Source organism: Sus scrofa, chromosome 1, assembly GCF_054392235.1.
Source record: "Sus scrofa isolate SSC_HxYL_T2T_F1_AM1 chromosome 1, Sscrofa_HxYL_maternal_Yorkshire_Landrace_v2.0, whole genome shotgun sequence".
NCBI lineage: Eukaryota > Metazoa > Chordata > Mammalia > Artiodactyla > Suidae > Sus > Sus scrofa.
The window spans coordinates 250,336,898-250,357,725 of record NC_139383.1 but is presented as its reverse complement, the minus strand read 5'-3'; the positions used below and the strand labels follow the sequence as shown (position 1 = coordinate 250,357,725).

Sequence of the window (20,828 nt, the reverse complement as noted above, 5' to 3'; positions counted from 1 at the left end):
CATAATTATGCTGACTTCAAATATTTTAACATAAAGGAATAATGCAAATGACAGTTTGACCCATGTGTCAAGTGAAAAAACTGTATTTGGGACATAAATCTTTACAAAGTATTCAACTGTACTACTGCTATCAAACTTCTGTAGGGCTTAATATGGAATCAAAAGCACTATCTATTCTTTCCACTTCCAAAATAATTGATTTCTAAGAATAAAAAAATGATTTGTACTTATCCCTATCTCATGATACGGAAAATAATTTACTAGTCAGGTATATACAGTAATAAGAGGTCAGAGAAGCACAATTAAAGATGGGTTATCTGCCTAAGGAATACTGTATTTTAAAGCATTTTATTTGAATACTTTTACATTAAAAAAAATTTTTTTTTCTTTTTAATGCCACACCTGTGGTATATGGAAATTCCTGGGCTGGGGTAGAATTGGAGCTGCAGCTGAGGCCTACACCACAGCCACACCAACACCAGATCCAAGTTGCTCTGCAACCTACACCACAGCTTGCAGCAATACTAGGTCTTTAACCCACCGAGTGAGGCCACAGATCGAACCTAAATCCTCATGGATACTATGTTGGGTTCTTAAATTGCTGAGCCACAATGGGAACTCCTATTTTAAAATATTAAAGTCACTTACACATCTGTTAAGTGGACAGTGTACTGACAGTTAGAGGTAACTTACATTATCCATAACTATCCATAAATGAAGACATACTACATAAATAAACTATAGGCAACTCCTCTTTTCTCTTTACTAACATGGCTAACAGAGCTCCAAAACTGAAAGCAATTTCCACTTTCCTCTGTTAATTTTCAGTACCTGACAAGAAGCAAGAACAAGAAGGCCAAGAGTTGATTACACTTTAAAGTCGACAGACAGATTCTGAAACTTAGAAACAAGCTCCATTTGGAATGCATACCTCAACTATGTGGTAGTTCAAGGGGATCTTGTTCTTCCCAGGATAACTCACTAGCTGTGCAGCACTATAAAAAGTGTAATTTAAGTTTAATGAGTACACACAGATATATGAAGAGGCAAATAAGCAGTTTAAAAATTGGTGTGTTTAGATCTAAGAAAAGGAAACCTTTTCTGAAATGTTCTAGATTTCAGTTACTTCATTTAACTATAGCACAGATTATTTTGTCTACCACAAGGAAACTCTTTAATGCATCCAAACTCCTTGAAAGAGCAAATGGAGTGTAAGTAATAACACTAAGGAAGTATATTCAAATCCACTAATTTTGAAAGTTCTAGGTAGACTACTAGACTACTCCCAAAATACTATGTTCCTTTCTACCTTAAAAATCTAAACCAAAACTTTCTAAGGTTTTAGAACATTTAAAAAATAAACTTCTGAAGCTTGACGTCTGCTAGGAACAGAGGAAAACCATTAGTATTCACTTATTCCCACAACATTCACACCCAAATCACTTGCCATTCAAGTTAATTTGTCCAGATAAGGCAAATATCCACACACACGCATGTTACTATAAAGCACTCGAGTACTATACAGCATCCAGAAAAGTACTATTTGAGGGTAAAGTGCCTCCAGAAAGCCAATCAAGTGTTTCAGAGATTAGTCTTTGCGAGACAGGGCATCAGAAAGAGAGACTTTCTTACTCTTAACACACATTTTGCTTTTACTAAATCATCAAGGTTGCCACCTTTTCTCCACTCTAATAAAAAGGACTGTGAAGCAAAACATACCAAGTCTTCCTTTCTTTCCAGTGGGATTTAATGATGCAGTGAAGATTCTCTTCTATGACAAATCTTTCCACTGAATGACTTCCTGGCATTACAGGACCCTGGAAAGAAAACCAGATGTACATACTGTAGACTAGACAAAATAAGTTCACAAGAGTCAAAGCTCTATCTTTCAGCAAATTGCATTGTTGTGTTCACTTATGTCTACCACAGGATTGGAATGTCAGCTAGTGTTTCTTCTACTACATCTGACACTGTACAATCCTTGTCCATCTCAATTTTTTTTTTGTCTTTTAGGGCCACACCTGCAGCATATGGAGGTTCCCAAGCTAGGGTCTAATCAGAGTTATGCCACAGCCACGCCAGATCCAAGCCACATCTGCCACCTACACAACTCACAGCAGCGCCAATCCTTAACCCACTGAGAGGCCAGGGATCGAACCTACAACCTCATGGTTCCTAGTGGGATTTGTTTCTGTTACACCACAACAGGAATGCCTCCCAATTCTTAGATGAAACTAAGTAATTTTTGCATATTATTAGCCCTATACAACTTGATTTATTTTTTTAAACCACTGGAGCAGATTATTTTCATAATAAACCTGGATAGAAGGAAAATTTTATTTCGAACTCTATGCAGACATAAAAATTATGTATACATTGAAAGATATTCATACTATGTTGTTTACAAAAGGTTAAAGAACATTATCTACATGATACTGTGTAATTTAAAAAATACGCATAGCCTACAGGCTCAGAGATTTTCTCATTTATTTACTACTGTAGACTCTTAATGGTGACTTTTACTTTAATTCACTTTATTTCTAGTTAAAAAAAAATACATATTTTTTGAAAGGCCAAAACAAAAAACCAAATCCTCTTCAAAAAGATATTCTGTATACTTATGTTCTTCTGGTAAAAGATGCTGGGCACATCATAGAGACAATGCCAATTAAGTACAAATTGTTCGGGGAAGCAAATTTTGAGTTCCCGTTCTAATGTTCTTGCACAACTAAATACCTAACCACAAAGATTCTAGCAGTCTTACTGAAAATTAGGTCTTAAGTTCTATATACCTAATTAGACCATTACATATACGGAATACTGCAAATGGGTAACAAGGTGATGATTTTGTATGTATATATAACTGGATATCCAGTAACTTCTTACTCTGAGATAGAGTATACATATACTATCATTTCACTGGTCATAAGCAAAATTCTGTAGCACAGAAGAGAGAGGATAGGGAAAGAAAACTCAAATTTGACCTTGTGTGGTAATATTGGCTGAATTATGGCCAGCGGCTGAATTATGCCCCTAAGGGGACATCTGGCAATCTCTGGAGACATTTTTGGTTGTCACAACTGATATTTAGCCTCTACTGGTATCCAGAGGGTAGAGCCCAGGGAAGCCGCCAAGCATCCTACAATTCACAGGAAAGCCCCACACAAAGGATTATTCAGACCAAAACATCAACTGCACTGAGGCTGAGAAATTCTGCTCCATGCTGACTGGGATGTACTAGGCAACAGGTATGGTACTTTAGCCAGAGAAGTTTCTATTCAGAACCAATCTAGTGATTACTGTGCTTGCTGCTTGGGTATCAAAGGTATCACTGAAATGCAAAGATATAAAGTAATTAAAACATAGGTAAATTGTAAATTTTTGTACCAAATGTTCATATCAAAATTACACATTTTCTTAACTGCTAAAGTACAATGGCTGAGTAACTTGATGTCATAATAAAGAATATGTATACTTAAGAATTATAAAGTCAGCTCATAGTATCCTTTGGGGTTTTTAAATTAAAAATACTTTATGGGAGTTCCCATTGCGGCTCAGTGGAAACGAACCCGATTAGTATCCATGAGGATGTGGGTTCAATCCCTGGCCTCACTTAGTGGGTTGAGAATCCAGTGTTGCTGTGAGCTGTCGTGTAGGTCACAGATGCGGCTTGGATCCCATGTTGCTGTGGCTGTGGCGCAGGCTGGAAGCTATAGCTCTCATTCTACTCCTAGCCTGGGCTCTCCCATATGCCACCGGTGTGGCCCTAAAAAGACAAAAATACATCCATACATAAAAATACTTTATAATATTTTAAAAATATTATATAATAAGATGAACTGAGGATGAGAGAAAGATGGACAATCTCCAAAATTAGGCATTTTTCTTTAAAAACAGCTAATAAAGAAGATAAAATTACTGAGCATTCATCACATGTCACGTACTGTTCAACGCATTTTGTGTGTGTTAATAATTTAATCCTCATTACAACTTTATGCTATTATTATTTCTTTAGGAAAGTAAGGCTAGAGAGGCAAATAATTCACCCAAGATGACACAGCTAGGATCTGACTAAATCAGGATTAAAACCCAAACCAATCTGGCTCTCAAACCTACACTCTTCAATTACATGCTGTGCTGTCTCTTAATTTACACAGGATAAATATGATTTCTTACATAATGAGGTAACACCATTCACAAAATTAGACTGTTAACTTCACTGCCACTGACTCTCTTAGATAATAAACAACTCAAAATTAAAATGTCCAACCAGCATAATTCAAACAAGATTAAACCACAAGTACAAACAACACAGGCCCTTTGAGAGGTACTTCTGCTGGTCATGTATGTACCTCAGGATCGTCTGTGTAATCAAACATCCTGAAGATGACCCTTGGCATCGGGTACACGGAGTCTTCAGTGTGAGGAGGTGGAGTGAAAGGAGGCAGGTTGTGCTGCAGTGCTTCACACAGAATGCTGTCAAAGGCAAGATAAGGTCTTAGGATGTGTCGCTCCTGCCAGCGATCCTTTTTCAATTTCTGAATCTGGGCCCACAGGCAATCTAAATACTAAAGACAGATTATTTTTAATAATTAATAGATATTTGAAGGCTAGATGAAATCATATTTTGACTAGACAAAACCAAAAATCAACTATTTTCTAAAATACAGGAAACAAAAGGAAGCTAACTTACAGTTAAACATAGTACAAAGAAACAGTGCTAAGTTTCTGTGGTTTTTTTTTTGGCTTTTTAGGGCCGCACCTGCAACATATGGAGGTTCCCAGGCTAACAGTCCAATGGGAGCTGTAGCTGCCAGCCTACACCACAGCCACGGAAATGCAGGATCTGAGCCGCGTCTGTGACCTACACCACAGCTCACGGCAACGATGGATCCTTAACCCACTGAGCAAGGGCAGGGATCGAACTCACAACCTCAAGGTTCCTAGTCGGATTTGTTTCCACTGCACCATGAAGGGAACTCCTAAGTTTCTGTTTTTACTTCAATTACTTTGTAAAGACTGGGGCTGTTACACTTATTTTTTCAAATTGGGCATTCTAACAAAAAATACATCAATTCTATGATATCTGGAATCCCCAGAATAGGGACTGTTAATGACATTCTAGATTTATTAAAAATCCACTATCTGCATATGGCTATGAGGAGCTGAACCCTTGATATGAAATGTGAAAACGTAGCCAAGGTTTCACAAGTGGAAGGACTCGAACATGTCACAGATATTAGAATCTACTCCAACTGTGCTTGTATCATAAGAAACTGAAAACAATTTACCTCTTCTTGTGGATGTGGTTTCTCAGCAGTCCATACCTGTAACATGGGCACATGAGTCTTTTGGCGTCTTCTAAAGATAAAAATGAAAATCTACATTTAGGTTTTTAAAAACATGAAAAGATGTTCAGTTGTTTTCACAATTAATAAAATTCAAATTAAAGGAGTGAAACACTTTAACCTATCAGATTGGCAGATATCAGAATCTTTGATAATGTATTATATTGCCAAAATGTAGGCAAATACAAAGTTTCAAAAACTCAAAAACATTGCTGGTAGAGGGATAATTGATATAATCTCTTAGAAGAGATGTGGAAGAGTCTAATCTCTTTGGAAGGCAATTTGACTACATCTATCAACATTAATATAGTTAAGACACTTCAACCCAGCAATGCCATTTCTAACAACACACATGCCCCACAAACATATGTGCACAAAGACACAGGTACAAGGATACTCACTGAAAACACTGTTTACAATAAGGAAAGACTTGCATAGGCCCCAAAGTCTACCAACAGGAGACAAGTTAAAGAAATTATGGTACATTAAAAGAGGGGAATACTGGAGTTCCTGTTGTGGCTCAGCAGGTTAAGAATCTGACATAGTATCCATGAGAATATGGGTTCAATCCCCAGCCTTGCTCAGTGGGTTAAGGATCCAGCGTTGCCACAAGCGAGGTGTAGGTTGCAAATGTGGCTTGGATCCGATTTGGCTGTGGCTTAGGTCTGCAACTGCAGCTCTGATCTGACCCCTACCCTGGGAACTTCCATGAGAAGCAGGTGTGGTCATAGAAAGGAAAAAAGGCGGGGGGGGGGGAGTGTAATACTATACAGCTGTTAAAAAGAAGGAGGTAGAACTATATACTTTTATGCGACAAATCCAAACTACACTGGTGTGGGGGAGTACCAAATGTGTACAGAAGAAAAAAAGCAAGTGTGTACACCATATCATTTGTATAAAAAGGGGGAAGGACTTCTTCAAACATTAGGATATTCATACTCTTATTTTCATTCTTTTGCAAACATCTAGATATTATTTTTAAAAAGTAAAACTTTTTTTTTAAAGGCTGCACCTGTGGCATATGGAAGTTCCCAGGCTAGGGGTTGAATCAAAGCTACAGCTGCCAGCCTACGCCACAGCAACGTGGGATCTGAGCTCTATCTGTGACCTACGCTATAGCTCATGGCAATGCCAGATCCTTAACCCACTGAACAAGGCCAGGTATTGAACCCGCATTCTCATGGATACTAGTTGGGTTCTTAAACCACTGAGCCACAACGGGAACTCCTAAAAAAGTAAAATTTAAAAAAATATAAAACATTGAAAAAATCATTTAAAGTTAACAATGTAATGAGAAAGCACATTTTTAACTTTAGACTTACTTTAGCTTTATTTATAACTAAGTAGATATTAACAATACCCAAAGAAGTATCTATTAACAGAAAATGAAACTTGCAATCAAATTATTCTGAAAAAACTTAAGGGGACACAAAACCACTATCATGCTGCTGTGTTCTTACTTGAGATAGCTTTCAGTGTTGGCAAAGATGCGGTCCATCTCGGCATCTTTCTTTTCATACAACTCCTTTCCAACCCAGGGTAAGGACGACAGAAAGGCATACACGTACCAATCCCGCCGCACCTAAAGAATATTTAAAATAGGTACAAGTGAATTTTCATACATAGTATATCTATTCTTCAATGAAATCCTATGGACACTAATTAAAAGGGCTTAAAGAAAATATCTGGCTCATTCAGAGTATTTTTAGATACCTTAGTTTTAATCTTACCAGAATGGATCATTTAACTAAAATACAGATGTCATGAGAACCCACCATTAAGCCAGCTGACCTAATTTTTAGATATTAAGTTTTTTTGCTATAGGTGCAGCATGTGGAAGTTCCCAGGCTAAGGGTCGAATCAGAGCTGCAGCTGCCGGCCTACACCACAGCTCATGGCAACTTCAGATCCTCAACCCACCAAGTGAGGCCAGGGATGGAATCTGAATCCTCATGGATGCTAGTGGGGTTTGTTTCCGCTAAGCCACAATGGGAACTCCTAGATGTTAAGAATTTATAATGTGATAACCTGCCGTGAATCTTTTGGGTTTTTTTAATTACTAAAGGGTGAAAAATTCGTGGTACTGTATGGATAAGATTCCATACTAAAGAGAAAATACCTGGTACTGTATGGACAAGAAGCAGCATAAGGGGTCTTCTTACCTGAGGCACATCTTCTTCCTGAGTAACACTTACAAAATTTTCAAACATAGCAACCATTGATGGAGCAGCAATGACATGACAATTCACAAGATCAGATAAAAAACGGACCTGTTGGGTAAAACAATTTCTATTAAATGTAAATGCCCTTTATAGTAATTATAAAACAAGCAATTGCGTAAAGGTTGAAACCACAGGTCTGAAAAACTATAGCCCAAGGGCCAAATCTAGCCCAATGCCTATTTTTAAGCAGCCTGTGAACTAAGAGTAGTTTTTAGATATTTAAATGCTAGAAAAAGACCCAAAAGAATATTCTGATTCACACAAGTTACAAAAGTAAATTTCAGTGTCCACAAATCAACTTTTACACAGCCATGCTCATCTATTTACATACTATCTGCAGCTGCTTTTATGTTCTAATAGCAGAGCTGAGTAGCTGTGATAGACTACAGGAGGGACAGGAGTCTGTGCATTGATAGCTTCACATTTATACTGGAATAAGAACCTAAACTGTAATATTCTAGCTACTACAACTTTTGCTGTTTGGCTGTGAAGGAAATTTTCACTGGACAACAGAAATGGAAATTCATGAAAAGATATTTATTGGGTGTCCTTTGTGTGCCACTGCTGAGCATATTAGAGTCTCTGTCATATGGGGGCTAATAGTCTAGTGGGACAAGCCAAATCTCAACGCAAAAGGATGAATCCTATACTAAAGGATAAATTAAAAAGTGCTCTAGAAACAGAGATACAGAGAGAGGGGAAAACATCTTAAGGGAGTAACAATCCATCTAGGTCATACAGAATGAGTAAAGTTGTCCTCCAGCGGGGAGCAAGGAGAGGGTCTAGGCAGAGAAGTTCAAAAACATGGTGCAGGGACCTGCAAATATTCTGATACAGCTGGAGGATATATGGGAGGCAAACAGAAACAGACTAGTGCAACCACTGAGGGTCAGGCTTAATGAAGAATCTGAACTTCACCTTATAGCCTGATGGGTGTCTAAATTCTTTTGTGTACTCAACAGAAAAGAATCTGATCACATACTTCCAACATATATATTATATATTTTATAATATACACTGGCCCATTGTCAATCTATGTATACAACTAATAAGGCTTAATTCCATTTCCATTTAAGATAAATAAGAGTTCTAACAGTTACTTCCTGCATCATCTTGTTCATGGCTTTGAAAACCATCCTCTGTAGACAATGGGAAGGAATTGAGGTTTTTAACACGTAACCAATACGAACAGAACCTTGTTACAGAAAGACCACTCTGGTGTCACTGTAGAAGATAAAGTGAAAGGTAGAGAATCTGGATGTAAAAAGATCAGTTAAGAGGCTACTGAGACATGAGGAGGAAGGCATGAACTATATTAGAGGCCCTGGAGACAACGGAGAAGGGACTGACTGGAGGAAGAACTCTAGACAGGACTTGGGGACTGCTCGGAGTAAGAGGGGGCAAAGGCAAGACAAAAACGAATGCTCCGGCTTCTCGATGGACTATCCAGTAACTAGCAGCCATTTGTGCAGGTTGGGGTGAGGACAGAGGAAAGAAGATATGAATAATTCATTAATTCAGGGAATTCCAGGCAAGATACCTTAGGGCTATCCAGGTAGTATTTGGAACATAGGTCTGGAGTTCAAGAGAAAGGTTGAAGTGAAGATACAGATTACAGATTTGGGGTGTGTGGGTGTGTGTGGGTGTCCTCAACATAAAGGTAGTTTATGAAGCTATGAGAGAGAATGAGAATGCTTTAGGAAAGAGTATTTGGAAGAAAATGCAGTGAGGACAGCATCCTAGGGAAGACAAAAATTTAAGGGACAAAGGAAGCTGCTCCAGTAAAAGGAGACTGAGAAAAAGAAGGTACGTAGCAGCACGAGGTCCTGAAAAAGGAGGTGCTGCAAAAACCGAGACTAAGAAAGCAGTACAAAGCATCACATGCTGCAGGAAGGTCAACCAAGATTTAGAGTGAAAAAAAGTCACTGGACTTGGTAAAATGAGCTCTGTACCTTTAATGAGAATGGTTTCAAAAGGGCAGCTGTTGTGGTGAGTGGGGAACTGTATTTCAAGAGAAAAGATAAATTATTTGGTTGTAGCTCACCTCTTCCCTCCATTCCAACACTAACATATCATATCAAAAAAGCCTCCCAAACCGAAAAACTTACCAGATATACAGCTTCATTATAATTGTTTGCTTTCAACGATTCTTTAAGTTGACGAATCATGGCTTCTACAAATTCTCCACCAAAGTTGTAATTCCTGGCATTCAGCAGTCCAACTAGTGTTGTATAAATTGTCAACTTCTCAGGTAACAGACGTGCACTAATTTGAGAACCCAGAACAACAAGAAGATCCCAAAACAATAGCATTAAGTTTCTGAATTTTACATTATATAAATTTTATCATTTTTATAATTTTAGAAAAGCATCACATTTAGCTATATTTTAAAAACTACTTCAGAAAAGGCATAAATATTGAATAGAGTTGCAGATATGGCCCCCTCAAATTTTTCATTTTAATTCTAGTTAATCCACAAGTTAAGAAAGTTAAACACTCTTAATTGTGAAGTCATCAAACTAAAGATATAACTAATGTTAGACTAGTTTTTCTTCCAATGTGCTTAGTGGAACTGAATAGCAGTTCTACAGAAAATGGTCTCTATGGTAAAATACCTGGAAATTGCTGTGAAACAAGTTTCCTCAATGCAGAATCAATAAGGGGGAGAGAGAGCATACAAAATTTCTAAACTTCGCAGACCAACTGTCATGGGATCAGAATTCCACTTTGAGAAATACTACTCTAGTTGCTTAGAAAAAATTCAGAACTAAACCCAGTTTCTATCAGTTAAATTATTGAATTTCTAACATGGTACCCAATGTAGTAAGATGTCTTTACATCCCAGTTTGCTTACTTAAGTGTTAATTTTCATTAAAGTTATGTGAAAAATAGAGAAGAGGATTATAGTCATACTTCAGAAAAAGGTAATGTTGACCCCTAATTTAGGCAGTCTTCAGAAATTAGCTCAAAAAGAAAAGCAAATATGAATTCATGATCATTCAGAATCTCCTACACTTTGTGTTTTCCCAAAGTTCCTAGCATGAGTATTAAGGACAATTTAGGTTTAAAAAAAAAATAACTTGCATTAATAGTAACCATTCAATCTTTACCCTTCCCCACCTCAGTCATGGCTTCCCTTAGAGTTTAAGCATAAATATACTCCATTCAAATAAATGCTTTCAGAACAGAAGGAATCTAAGCATAACTACAGTAAAGTAATTCTTCTTAGTAGTTTTCTAGCCTAAGGACATGTTTTACTGAATACTGACTGGATTCTTTCAAAAAATTGTATCTGAGGAGTTCCCGTTGTGACTCAGTGGTTAATGAATCCGACTACTATACATGAGGATGAAGGTTCCATCCCTGGCGTTGCTCAATGGGTTAAGGATCCAGCGTTGCCATGACCTGTGGTGTAGGTGATAGATGCTGCTCAGATCCCATGTTGCTGTGGTATAGGCTGGCAGCTACAGCTGTGATTCGACCCCTATCCTGGGAATCCATATGCCACATATCTAGCCCTAAAAAGACAAAAAAGACAAAAAAAAAAAAAAAAAAGGTAAAATCCACTGCTAGTTTCAATTCGTGTGTACATTTTTAAATTAAAATTGAGCTGTAAGCAATGGAAAAAACAAAACAAAAGCACATTATTTAAGAACAACTGAAATAACAACTTAAGCCACCTTCATAATGAAGACTTCTTTATCCAGAAGTCATAGCTACTTCTTCACAAAGCATACAGTTTAGAGTGATCCGTGTCAACCGGAGAGATGAGGAAGTCTAGATTGCTAATTCCACTGCTAAGGGAGACTATTTCATGATCTCATGTGAGACTTTTCCTACTGTAATGTCCTTACAAATTAAATACTAATACTTGTTCTAGCTCATCTAACTCAGAGAAAAATCATACTTATTATGTCATAGCTTCAAAAGCACTTTCAAGTCTTCTAAGAAGGGCCATTACTTGAGTGACTGATACTCAAATTAGTTGGATACTATTGATTAAAAATATAAACTCTATTATATATATTTAATTGTACATACTGAAAAGAAAACCACTGAATGTGAAACCGCCTATTTTCTCACTTAACAGCAGTCAACTCAAATGATTTATGGATCCAAGAAACCTAACAAAGAAAATGCTCAATTTCTGTCCCATTTATCTCTTAAGAGTTCACCAAAGGACCAAAGGTCATTTCATTTGACAAATTCCCCAAAGAAAGAAAACGGATGACATATGGAATATAAACACATCTCCTGAACATTCCCAAGCATTTAAGAATAGATAATGCATTACCACCTGGATTCATAAATCTTTTGTATACATACACTGTACAGAGAAGCCTTAAGATCTTGCTCTTGTAGTTAGGAAGATCTGCTTCCAAAACACCAGCCAAGCCTTCTAGGTTGCTCTCCAAAGAGCAGGCACTCTGTAAGGAGAGCATATTAAATATTCGTCAAGTACTCAGCAATTAGTGCGTTAAAATTTTCCAGGGGTGATCATAAAAATATTTATGCATAAGGCACTATGACAGTTTAGTATAAAGTCAGGTTGTTATTATTTGGAAACCCATGAAAAGAGAATGAATGAAATTTAAAAGCAGACCAAGTATTAGAAATAAGAGGATATAGTGGGCTCTATTCCACTTCTCTAGCTAGTTCTCTCACTGTATGACCAGCCAAATTATCTCAAATAGTCAAAACTTACTTGGTCTTCATTTTTAAATTGAGTGGACTATCCCCTAAGGTCTTTTCTAAGATTCAAATTCCATGAAAATTATTAAAAATGTTTAATTCTCAATTATCTGCATTCAAAACGTTTTATTTTTGTCTTTTTAGGGCCGTTCCTGTGGCAGATGGAGGTTTCCGGGCTAGGGGTCATATCAGAGCTGTAGCCGTTGGCCTACGCCAGAGCCACAGCCACGTCAGATCCAAGGTGTGTCTGCAACCTACACCACAGCTCACGGCAATGCCGGATCCTTAACCCACTGAGCAAGGCCAGAGATCAAACCCACAGCCTCGTAGATACTAGTTGGGTTTGTTAACCACTGAGCCATGATGGGAACTCCACACAAAGGTTTTAATATGCACTTACTTTGTGATACATATGCATGGCATTATAAGCTTTTCCTAAAACTTAGATCATGAAGTTTGCAGATGCAGAAATTAATCAAGTGCAATCAACTACAACCCTAAGAAGCCCATCAAGCCTATGCCTTTGTTTTTGTTTTTGTTTTTAGGGCTGCACCCATGGCATATAGCAGTTCCCAGGTTAAGGGTGGAATCAGAGCTACAGGTGCTGGCCTATGCTGCAGCCACAGCAATGCCAGATCAGAGCCTGGCATTGCATCTGTGAGCTACACCTCAACTCACGGCAACACCAGTTCCCCAACCCACTGAGCAATGGGCCAAGGATCAAAACCAGCATCCTCATGGATACTAGACGGATGTTTCCAATGTGCCACAAAGGGAACTCCCAGCTTGTGTCTATTTTAAGGCATACCTTTTCTCCAACTTTGCATATTAAAGATTCCAAATGATCTTCAGTTTCATTTGCATCAGAGGTCTTTCTCCTTTTGTGAGGCTGTCCCCCTGTTTCAAGAATGTAAAAAAGTGAACATTACATGATGAACCCATTATCAAAAACTTTACTTTTTTGGCTACCATCTCTTTTCTACCGGAAGCCCTACTATTTATACAGAGTAGAAACCCTTGACTGACCTTAACTACTTCTCAGACAAGGCTAGATCAACCAACAGTCTCCATACCCTGAGGCACTATATTAACTCTAGGAGATATTACTTATGTTAAATTTTGTGAGAATCATGCCCCAGCCCCATGGAGCTATACAATACAGCAGCCCTGTCCATTTCTGTGGATAGAGCAAAGGTGCCCATAACATGTTAACCACTAGCAGTTAGAAGACTCGGTAATGTTGGTAATATCTATGTATGGCTAGTTTCTTTCTTCAAACTTGACTTGTTTATTCATCCTCAGTCGCTTGTTCCTAAAACCTATCAGTACCAGTAGAACTCATTATTCTCACAATGAAAAGTATTATATAAACTGATGAAATATGGGTGTAAAACCAAGAAAGATGTTTCGGAAAGACTTGCTAGGGGAAAAAAAAAACTTGCTAAAAAAGAAAGATGTGGGAAAGGGAGCATAAAACATTGGGATCACTCGCTAGTTTTACAAGGGTCTAAGCTCCTAACTCTTCATTTAATGGTTTTAATTCTATAAACCATGAGGCACTAGGATCTAGATTATCTCAAACAATGGGAATTACAATCAGTAGACATACTCAAAGAAATGTCCTGAGCACTATACCAAATAATTGGTGGGGAAAGTATATGTTTTATGGTCCCCTGTTTTAACTGGCTCTTCATTCTGCACTTTACCTACTGATCCTGTTATGTTAAAAAAAACTATCACTGAAAAAGTTGAAATGATTACCAATCATCTATCTGTCCTTTCGGTTGCTAAAGAATTCAAGTTGAATGATGCTGTGCCACAAACCATCCATTGTTTAGTCTTGCTGCTAATGATCTCTTCTTATCATTTTGTTTAATATCTTAACATAACCCTCCTTACATCTTTTTGTGGAATAACATAAGTCTGAAAAAATTTCAATTGATAGTGTTAAATATGGAAGAAGATGCTGTTGCTCTACACAATGTTGGCTAGTCTCCCAATATAATTCAATTTTTGACTTCCACCAGTTAGATTATTAGGATAGTATGTGGACAAGGAAGCAATCATCTGTAACTGCACTGGGGATCTGTATTAATAATGAAAATCCACAGATACAGGGTTACCCAGAAATAAATCATACATATATTTAATCTTCTCAGATCTGTAGAGCCAAAGGAACTAAACCATTTTTACAGAATTCATAATTACTTAGCCGCTGGAATACCGGCTTGAAAAATTCAGTGACTTTCATAAAACACGGCACTTGGCTATTCTAAACTTGGGGTGTTAATTTTTTCCAATGTCTGGCATGATCTTCAGGTACCTACCACCTAAACTCAAGCTGAACAAAACCTATCTATTACTATCTAGACAGGACCAGATGAAGTATTATAAAAGGTCAGAGGGCAAAGCACTGTGTGCTTTGATACCTCAACTGCTCTATCATTAGGATCTGGTTTAAATAACTGAATATAGTTTTGAAGGGACAATGCCATTAACAAATATAACTCATAGCAGCATGACTGCTAAAATATATTCCTGGAGATATCTGCCATGTAAAGTTGCGGACATGTGAGGTAGAGTGGGATCAGGGACCTTGATTCTCAAGTATACATCAAAATGAAGTCACAGGATCTCTTACAAAGGTTCCATCAACCAAAGACCCAAATTTGACACAAAGGATCTCTACTTCCAGGATTCATTCATGGAAAAAATTGCACACTTGGTGCAATGTTTATATAAGCTATCAGCCAGGACATTAAAATAGACTTATCCAAGAGCAAATGTTCTCAAGTGGACTAGATTTTGTTCCCCAGGAGCCACCTAGCAATCTCTGGAGACATATTTAGTTGTTACAACCTGGAGTGCTATTGGCATCCAGGGTATCCAGGAATTCTACTAAACAAACCACACTGCATAGGATAACTCCCAACACAAAGAAGAATCCAGCCCAAGATGGCCGTAGTGCTGATGCTGAGAAACTGTTCTAGAAAGCAGAATAGGAATTCCTGTCATGGCACAGCGGAAACAAATCCAACAAGGAACCATGAGGTTGCGGGTTCGATCCCTGGCCTTGCTCAGTGGGTTAAGGATCTAGCATTGCCGTGAGCTGTGGTGTAGGCTGCGGACTCAAGCTGGGCTGGCAGCAACAGCTCCAATTAGACCCCTAGCCTGGGAACCTCCATATGCCGTGGATGCAGCCCTAAAAAAAAAACAAAAGAGAAAAAAGAAAAAAAAAAAAAAAAAGCAAGCAGAATATATATACTCAATGTTCTTCAGAACCAATGTTCCTGTAAGGTTGGGAAAATGCAGATGCTAAAAAATTACATGAATGAGAGCAGTTTCTTTGTTGGTTTACTTATTTTTGGTTGTTTTGTATACACCTTAACCACTGTTCTCTCCTTTCTTGACCAACTACTTTGCAACCCTTTATCCCATACGCCATCCACCTCCTTGCCCTCTCTAAATTAATCATGCAGCTGGCTCATTCTCAAATCAGTTTAGAACCATACTCCAGTCTTCAAAACAACCCTCCTCGGTCCTCCTATAAAACTGAAAAGAAGAAAATAATCCTTGGGAAAGAAGCTGGATTTCTGAAGAAATAGTAGAAAATACAAGCATACAGTCCTATCTCTGAACTGCAACCCCTCTTTTTCTCTCTTCTTCCCATTTTTACTATGTTTGGAGAATGCCAAGAGGCAGAAAGTGTTAAGGAGTAAGAGATGCTCCACTCTCACCTGATATTCCAGAAAATATAAAGGGGTGGGGATCTACTGACACAATGTGAACTTATGCACAAAAACAGGATAATGAATTCAAGAGAATGTGGGCAAGAGCATGGGGAAGCAGAATAAACACTTTTATTAAGAATAAAACATTAGCTGAATGTTTTCAGCTACCCTCAAGAATATCTATGGTAGGAGTTCCCATTGTGGCTTACTGGGTTAAAACCAGACACAGTGTCCATGAAGATGCAGGTTTGATCCCTGGCCTCGATCAGTGGGTTAAGGATCTGGCGTTGTCACAAGCTGTGGTGGGTCGCAGATTCAGCTCAGATCTGGCGTTGCTATGGCTGTGGTGTAGGCCAGTAGCTACCGCTCCAATTCAACCCTTTGCCTGGGAAGGTCCATATGCCACAGGTGCAGCCTGGGAATGTCCATATGCTGCAAGTGCAGCTGTAAAAAGAAAAGAGTATCCATGGTAGCTCTCAAAACAAGAACAGATTTTATATTAATATGTAACTAAGTAAAAGTTTTACAATGTAGATTAAAGTTACATGTTGCCACTTTACTCTGACACTCTAGCCTACTATAGAAGAGAAGAGCAAGTGTCTATTAATAAACCCATCTGAAAGGACCTCAATAAGGTGATCCTAATTCTATATGGCTACACTCTACTACACATCCTATATCCAGTTTATATCCTTATTTATAATTAGATGTACTGTTGTTCCCATCGTGGCTCAGTGGTTAACGAATTCAACTAGGAACCATGAGGTTGCGGGTTCGATCCCTGCCCTTGCTCAGTGGGTTAAGGATCCGGCGTGGCTGTGAGCTGTGGTGTAGGTTGCTGTGGCTCTGGCGTAGGCTGGCAGCTACAGCTCCGATTGGACCCCTAGCCTGGGAACTTCCATATGCCGCTGGAGCAGCCCAAGAAATGGCAAAAAGACAAAAAAAAAAAAAAAAGAATTAGATGTACTATAAAAAATTTTAGATCCACAAGGTGGACACGAAAACCAACTCTGTAAAAGAGCAAGTACCAAAAGCCAATAAGGGAAAAGTAAAGTACCTTGATCCTGCAGGTTTAAAGCAGAAGTGACCATCACTTCTGAAATAAACTATATTCTTCATCAGAATAACAAATCCCTTCATTTCTATTCGTTTTATTTTTTCTATAGTTAAGTAAAAAACTAGTCACAGTCTAAAAGGTAAGGACTTAATTCTAAGTAGCTTAAGAGAGACTTAAAATGGGGTTTTGGCTAAGATTACAGACAATTAAAATACTTTCTTAAAAGAACAAAACAGTACATTGAAAAGCTATTGTATGCCTATCCAAAATATGGAAAAGCTTCAAAGATATTCCTAAAAAGATTCTAAGAAATGAGTCAGATTCAGCACTGGACCAGTATCCATACACATTAATTTCCATTTAGGACTTTCCTTGTCTATAAATCCATCTCTAGGTGAACTTAATTGGTATAGCCTCCTAACTTGTCTCTCTGGATCCTGGACACTCGTCTCAATGCAGAGATGTAATTTTAAAATTGTCCTCCATCAGCTGATTCTCTGCCACCTCTTTGATCTTATCTTCTACAACTCTCCCTCTCACTCCACTACATCAAAACTGGCCCCAAGATTCCCTTTGCTTAGACTACTGCTTTTCTCCATGTTGCCATCTGGTTTGCTCCCTCAACTTCTGCAGGTCTTTGTTCAAATGCCATTCTCAGCGAGGCCTTCCCTGACCAACCAGTGCAAAACAGCAACTCCTCCTCCAGCAGCCTCTATCCTCTTTACTCAGTTTTTTCTCCATGGCACGTATCAACATATGATACACTAAATTTATTTGTTTTCTGCCTGTAAAATGGAGGTCCTATATTTATCTTGTCCACTGCTGTACTGCCAGTAGTTAGAGCTGTGCCTGGTATTAAATATTTGTTGAATAAATCAGTATATCTAGTCAAGCATATGGAAGTCACGGCAGTCTATGACTGATAAGAGCTGACAATAACCCAGAGGTGCTATGATGCATCTATATAATACATCGATAATAATTCAGCCTATTACAAAACAGCCCTCTATAATATTTAAACTCCCATATATATATATATAGTCTTTTTAGGGCCGCACCCTCAGCATATGGATGTTCCCAGGCTAGGGGTTGAAATTGGACCTATAGCCACTGGCTTACACCACAGCCACCGCCACGCCAGATCCAAGTGATATCGGTGACCTACACCATAGCTCATGGCAATGCCAGATCCTTAACCCACTGAGAGAGGCCAGGGACTGAACCTGCACTCTTATGGATGCTAGTCAGATTCGTTTCCTTCCGCTTAACCATAATGGGAACTCTTTTTTTTTTTTAAACTCCCAATATTTCTGATTTTAGCAGAAATCCTAGCTGATCGTTACCCAAAGTGCGGCAATTTACTGAAGTTCCAGGATAGTATCTAAGAGGAACTATTAACTGCCCCTCTACTACTAAATTATTCATAGTAAACTTTGATTAACTCCTTTTTTTTTTTTTTTCTTTTTAGGGCCTCGCCCACAGCATGTTGAGTTTCCCAGGCTAGGGGTCTAATTGGAGCTACAGTTGCTGGCCTATGCCACAGCCACGCCAGATCCAAGCCACGTCTGCAACCTACACCACAGCTCCTGGCAACGTCGGATCCTTAACCCACTGAGAGAGGCCAGGGATGGAACCCGCAACCTCATGGTTCCTAGTTGGATTTTGATTAACTCCTTATTTTCTTTTCTTTTGTCTTATTTATTCTGAGGTTCCTGCAGCAAGACCCAAATGGACAGTGCTTTAGCTGCCAGAAGCTAACTCCTAAGAAAGTTATGCTAGCATCCCAATAACCAAACTACATATTCACATCGAATTCTCCAGGCTGTCCTTTGGAAACACTCCCTCTCCTTTTAGGAATGCCCTAGAAGGGAGAAGAGAAAAAAAAGCACAAGAAGAGCAAAGAAAATGGGAACAACTTTAAATTTAGACTCAAGTTCTCCAAATACCAAGTGATGACTTCTAGGAGATTTAGGTTTTTAATTAATCAAATGCAAAGCACATGAAGACTATTTTCTGTGCTCTGTATGTACATTATACAAGAAGCCTCCTGTGATTAAAAAAAAAAAAATCAAAGCATGCAGCCTACTATACATGTGTAGCAAAAAGAACCTTGGATTTGCTTTCACCTGTGTCTGGGCACAGCCATCTCCATTAATTATACTAAATCTAGACCCTTAGGTGTCAGGTGACAAGACTGGACTAGACTATCCTCTCAAGCCATGTCCTAGCAGAAAACTGATATTTCATTGTTAAAATTAAGTAGGTGGGATTTGGTTCCTACCCTCGAGTGCCCCAACATTCAAGGAGAGAAAAATATAAGTGGAGAAAATTAATTAAATCCAACTTTTTGATCCGTATTTTTTTCCTACATCGTTGACATCTGCCAATGCTTATCAATTCTTAAGCATTAACAGATGATAAAATACATATCATCATGAGCAATTAGTTACATATGTTAATCCTCACAAAACCAAGAACAGGCATGTATCATTAATCCAATACTACAGACTAAGGTTTAAAGAGGTGATATAATCTGGGCAAGATCACAAAATAAATGGCAAGGTCTAACTTTGAACTTAAACCCTCTGTCTCCAAAGTCTGGCCTCTTAACCACTTTACAACACTATTTTCAAGTATTAATAACTAAATTATTTTTAGTTTCTTTTTGCTTTTCTAGATGTGTATTCTTGACTGTTGTTTTTTTAATGTAAGCATCGTTTCCTATTTTTAACTAGCTAAATTATTCCTGGTTTCTATGACGGCAATTCCAGGATCCCCATGAGTGCAAATATCCAAATGGGAACCCCGATCTAACCTCTACGAGCTCTCTAGTGAGTCTTCTGGCATTCTTTTCTTAAACGAGAGAAATAAGCTTACAACCAATTCAAGATCTAACATAACGACCTACGTATATCTATTTATTAAAGACTTCTCGCGTGCGGATAAGAAGCTGATTTTTCTTCCCCAGTGGTTTGAAAGAAGGCAAAACCCCGGATGACCCGCACAGGAGAGCTGGGATTGCAATTCATCAGATCTCTCACCTTCCGAGAGCCATTAATACATGATGTTTGAGGGTCAAAACGAGACACTGGGACAAGTGAGTCCTGGTCACCGTCTCTAAGGGGAAGCGGCACAGACACAAATATACTTCCCTGCTCGGCGGTACCAAGGACCTTATCTTAAAGAGTGCTTAGAGACCAGGGGTGCACCAGGCCTCCCCTCCGCCGACGACTCAAGAGGTGCGGTGGGGGATAGCACGAGCTTTCCAGCAGTCGCCCAGCCACACTCCCGCTGTGCCACCCATCTCCCCGCAAGTTCCTGGGGGAAGGGCTTCCCGTCCCTTCGCTCAGGACCTGAAGACCGAAGAAGCCAAACCTCGGCCCCACCTGGGCGCGGCTTCGGCGGCCAGGCCCAGAGCACTCACCATCGTTCTCGTCGCTGTGCCGCCGCCGTGACATGCCGCACGTTGTGTATGCGGCGGAGCCTAGACGCCGGGCGGGAAGAGCGGCAGGAACCGTCGGGCAGCCGGCCGGCGCGAGGACAGCGGCGAGGCTCACGAAGTGGCCCGCGCGCAGGCGCACTCGCTCGCGACGGCTCCCGGAAGCGCAAGGGGGAGAAGTGGCCGGGTGGGCTCGGCGGGCTCGGATCCCGGAGAGCCGGCGTCTGGAACCTCACCAAGCCACTGCCGCCTCGTCCGCACGCAACCGCCCCCTCGGGCTGCCTCCGCCTCTCCGCTGCTTCCTTCGCCCGCCTCCGCGGGAAGTCCTTCCGGGGCCAC

At 39.3% G+C, this 20,828-nt stretch overlaps 1 protein-coding gene across 6 annotated transcripts in view; it reads right to left on the bottom strand.

Annotated features, from left to right (window-relative positions):
• Positions 1-20,764, bottom strand: part of NCBP1 (nuclear cap binding protein subunit 1) — a 51,167-nt gene extending 30,403 nt beyond the window's left edge. For 4 of the 6 annotated variants that reach the window (XR_002336867.2, XR_014824400.1, XR_014824403.1 and 1 more), the window contains exons 1-10: positions 20,475-20,764; positions 13,071-13,159; positions 11,897-11,997; positions 9,679-9,835; positions 7,511-7,618; positions 6,809-6,930; positions 5,292-5,361; positions 4,353-4,568; positions 1,720-1,817; positions 932-995 (exon numbers count right to left, since the gene is read on the bottom strand). Coding sequence is in view for 2 of the 6 variants with exons in the window: in XM_021066300.2 (XP_020921959.1) it covers positions 932-995; positions 1,720-1,817; positions 4,353-4,568; positions 5,292-5,361; positions 6,809-6,930; positions 7,511-7,618; positions 9,679-9,835; positions 11,897-11,997; positions 13,071-13,159; positions 20,475-20,508 (1,059 nt within the window). In the remaining 4 variants the exon portion in view is untranslated. The remainder of the gene's footprint in view (positions 1-931; positions 996-1,719; positions 1,818-4,352; positions 4,569-5,291; positions 5,362-6,808; positions 6,931-7,510; positions 7,619-9,678; positions 9,836-11,896; positions 11,998-13,070; positions 13,160-20,474) is intronic. The other 2 variants (XR_014824399.1, XM_084990395.1) reach the window with 1 other exon arrangement.
• Between the last annotated feature and the right edge of the window lie 64 nt (positions 20,765-20,828).